The sequence below is a fragment of the Gekko japonicus genome, unplaced genomic scaffold (assembly GCF_001447785.1).
Source record: "Gekko japonicus isolate JY-2015 unplaced genomic scaffold, Gekko_japonicus_V1.1 scaffold251, whole genome shotgun sequence".
NCBI classification, from domain to species: Eukaryota; Metazoa; Chordata; class Lepidosauria; order Squamata; family Gekkonidae; genus Gekko; species Gekko japonicus.
Genome location: NW_015161956.1, coordinates 94,778 through 98,824, shown reverse-complemented (window position 1 = coordinate 98,824; position 4,047 = coordinate 94,778). Strand labels below are relative to the sequence as shown.

Sequence of the window (4,047 nt, the reverse complement as noted above, 5' to 3'; positions counted from 1 at the left end):
CCCCCCGATGTATTGGGCATCCACGGGTCATTTTACAAAACAAATGCTAAAGCAAGTGTTTTGCTGCAGTTATTCAATCAACCTCACCTTGATGCTTATAGTGGCCCTGGTACCCCCTCTACCCCCCCCTTAAGTATTAGTCACATAGATGTAGCTGTAGGCCAACTAGACATAAGGATACAGGCACTGAATACTTACATCATAATCTTCTAGGAGGGTGACCACTCTTCCAGGCTATACATGAGAGGAAAGAGCCATTTTAGCACAGTGTATTAGGCAGCAAGCCTCCCCCCCCCAATCCCAATGATGGGCGATTGATACAGCCTGTAGCCAAGGCAACCCAAAGCATCAGCACTGCAGAGGAATAAGGGAGGCACCAGTTCCAGCCACTACACCAACAATGCCAAGCCAAGGACAATAGGGAAACCGGTGCTAGGAGGATTCCACCGGGATACGTTTTTAACCCTCCGACTCCCGAGCGCTCTCCATCGGCGCTCCCACCAAGAGTTAGCCGGCCATCCCTGTCTCGCAGTGGGCATCCTCTCCGATTCCCCCTGAAGCGCAGCCTCCACCAAGGGACTTCGTCTGCGTTTCCTGCCCTCCTCAAGAGACAGACTCCACCACCACCACCACCACCACCCCCGTCCTCTCACCATCTTCTCGGAGCCTCGGTGGAAAGTGTCTCCTTGCCAGAAGCGGCGGCTGTAGCCGCGAATGTAGCCCACTTTGCGGGAGGTGAACTCGAAATCCGGTCTCCACACCAGCGAGCCGTAGCCGAAGATCCAAAGCGGAGACTTCGGAGGCGCATCTTCCGCAGGGGAGGATCCCTTCTCTTGCGGCCGCCCGGAGGGATGCTCTCCCCCGTCGGAGGGAGGCTGCGGCGGATCCCGCTTCATGGCCCCGCAGCTGTAGCACTGCCTCTTGACCCCCCCGGGGTAGGGCTGGGCGGAGGGCGCGACTGGGGCTGCTGGGCACTACGGAAGGACCGAGGCACACACAAGCAACGAGGCAGACTCCAAAGCTGACAGTCCCTCGCGCTTCTGCCCAGACCCTAAATACCAGCCTGCCGGTAAACTCCGCCCAATTGTCACTGAGCTCTTCGGCCTCGCGCCGTCGGTCTTCCAATCAGAGTCTCCAGCGTCCAGACTGCCGCAAATAGTCCCGCCTCGTGGCCGGCATGCAGGATCCGGATAGGTCAGAGGTTTCTGCCCGTCTTGGGCAGAAGTCGTCCGCGGATTGGTTCCTTTACTGCGCGCTGTGTCAAAACCGGGATGATGCAACCTGGCTGGAAGCTTTCGAGTAAAGGAGGCAGGTGATTGCATCAGGCGGCCTCCTGAAGGCTTCCCTTGGGTAGACCTGAGTGGAGAATGCCAGGATCGGGGTCAGTAGGAGGAAACGTGTCTTGAGAAAGGATGTCTGCGACGAGAAGGTGGAGTCTCTCCGCGCCTAGTACAAATAGCATTTAAAGGAAATAGCTTGTTCCAGTTTCTGCAGTGGAGGAGAGGGGAGGATGTGTATGTATACTATCCGTGAAGTATGTATCCGTGAAATGGTCAGAACCCACTGATAGAGGTGGTACCATGCGAGTCCATGAACTCGACTGGTTGGGTTTTGAATTATATTCCGCAGCAACGTTCATTTTGAAGTAGAAATCACTAGTTACTAGGGTTGCCAGCTCCGTGTTGGCAAATACCTGGAAATTTTGGCGGGTGGAGCCTGAGGAGGGCAGGGTTTGAAGCGGGAAGGACCTCAGGGGGTCTAATGCCACAGAGTCTACCTTCTAAAGCAGCCATTTTCAACCAGGTGAACTGACCTCTGCCACCTGGAAAACAGTTATAATCCTAGGAGATCTGCAACCACCACCTGGAGTAATAATGGGCAATACAGAAAAAGGAATAAGTGCCTACTTTTCTCTATCAGTACCAGCTAGGTCAGGTTACACCTGTACAGAGAAAAGAGGAAAGAACTATTGACGCTTTTTCATACCTCCTTCAGCATCTCCCCCCTTTCCCTTCAAAATTCCCCCCCCCCAATGAGATGGGTCATGCTAACCAAAATCCCAAATGCAGCAATGGGTCGATTTAGCAGAAGCAAAGCCATTCCTGCAGCCATTTAGACTTAGCAACAGAGGTCAAGAAAGCACCACCTACATCTCCTTCCTCTGCTATGTGGATTCCATCATTTCAAACCTATACTGTACGCTCTGCAAAGTTTGGGTCTGGTGGCACCTTTAAGACCAACAAAGTTTAATTCTGGGTATAAGTTTGGTGTGCATGTGCACTTCTTCAGGTTTGCCAACCTTCAGGTGACACTTGGTATCTGAAGAAGTCCACACGAGAGTTTATACCCAGAATTAAACTTTGTTCATCTTAAAGGTGCCATTGGACTCAAACTTTGTTCTACTGCTTCAGACCAACACGGCTGCCCACCTGAATGTATTCTCTGCTGTTACTAGGGGGGCAGCCCAATTTCAACAATGACAGCTGCTGCAGCTGCATGAGTGCTGGAAAAATAAAAGGGGAGAGTCATACTCATTGATCATGGGACTGTTTGTCACCTGTCCAAGGAACCATACTATGTAGCTTCTCCAAGTAGTTCAGAATGCTGTACATATAGTTCCTCCTCTAATTGTGTCATCACAACAACCCTGTGAGGTAGGTTAGGTTGAGAGAGAGTGATTAGCCCAAGGCTTCATTGCTATCTGTGATTTGATCTAAGCACTAGACCAGACTGGCTTGATTGCCCCAGTTCTCTTCCAAAACTCACTGGGTGCACAGATGGCTATGCAGACATGAGGTGTGTTGTCACAGGGCCTAAGTCACAGGGTGTGCTTACAGATTCCTGTGGCAGTGGCATCATGGTACTGGCTGACTTCATCCTGCAGGCTCAGTATCAAGGGTAGTCCTGGCCTGAGAAAGCTACAGACACCTTGAAGAACAGAAGAGCAGGGTAGGGAGGTACCACAGAAGATAGGTAAGGGTGCCTATGCTTCTACTGCTGCGGACCGGCTCAGAAGACAAGACATAAATAATGGGCTTGGTATCCCTCCAGCTCTTAGCTATGCTACAAAGCACAGCATTAAGTCAGACCCTGAAGCATTAGTGAAGATTTTGACCTATCACCTGGAGATCTCCTGCTATTACAATTGATCTCCGGACAACCAAGATCAGTTTCCCTGGAGAGGCTGCTTTGGAGGGTGGACCCTGTGGCACTATATCCTGCTGAGGTTCCTCTAGTCCCCAAATCCTGCCCTCCCCAGGCTCTGCCCCCCCCCAAATCTCCAGGTTATTCCCAGCCCGGAGCTGGCAACCCTATGCTCAGATATGCTATCCAAAAAATGAGGGAATTGACTTACATTTGCATACATGTTACAGTTATGTCCCATAATAATTTGTGTCTGTGTATAACCGTGTGTAAGACGCTGAACTGCAGGCTGTGGAAGGTCGGTAGTTCAGCAGTTCGAGACCCGAGTTGCCGCATGACGGAGTGAGCTCCCATCTCTAGTTCCAGCTCCTGCCAACCTAGCAGTTCAAAAGCAAGAAATTGCAAGTAGATAAATAGGTACCACTTCGGTGGGAAGGTAACAGTGTTCCGTGTGCCTTGGTGTTTAGTCATGCCGGCCACATGACCACGGAAATGTCTTTGGACAGCGCTGGCTCTTCGGCTTTGAAACGGAGATGACTGGCTTTCGAGCAAGGGAACCTTTACCTTTACTTTATAACCATTTTAAAGGGGTTGTGTTACATTCGGGTAGTCTCAAGTAAATATGGTAATGTCCCATTAAGCCTTGATTAAAGGGCAGGACATTTTCTTCCATATCTGTTGGCAAATCTAGTTGAGAATATCTACTGAGTAGATTTACCTCTTTTTGTATCTTGCTTCTTCTTCCAGATGATGATGATTTATTAAATTTCTATACCACCTGTAGCCAAAGCTCTCTTGGCAGTTTACAACAATATAAAACAATAAAACACAATGAATAAAACATTAAGAATTAAAAATTTCATCAGATACATAAAAGCATTAATAAACAATAAAATCAGTAAA

The 4,047-nt window shown here is 49.6% G+C and overlaps 1 protein-coding gene across 1 annotated transcript in view; it reads right to left on the bottom strand.

The window, feature by feature from the left end:
* CHAC1 (ChaC glutathione-specific gamma-glutamylcyclotransferase 1) overlaps positions 1–1,038 on the bottom strand; it is a 2,866-nt gene extending 1,828 nt beyond the window's left edge. Inside the window, exons 1-2 of the mRNA XM_015429519.1 lie at positions 654–1,038; positions 199–234 (exon numbers count right to left, since the gene is read on the bottom strand). Coding sequence (XP_015285005.1) covers positions 199–234; positions 654–896 — 279 coding nt within the window. The 5' untranslated portion in view covers positions 897–1,038. The remainder of the gene's footprint in view (positions 1–198; positions 235–653) is intronic.
* Positions 1,039–4,047: the final 3,009 nt, after the last annotated feature.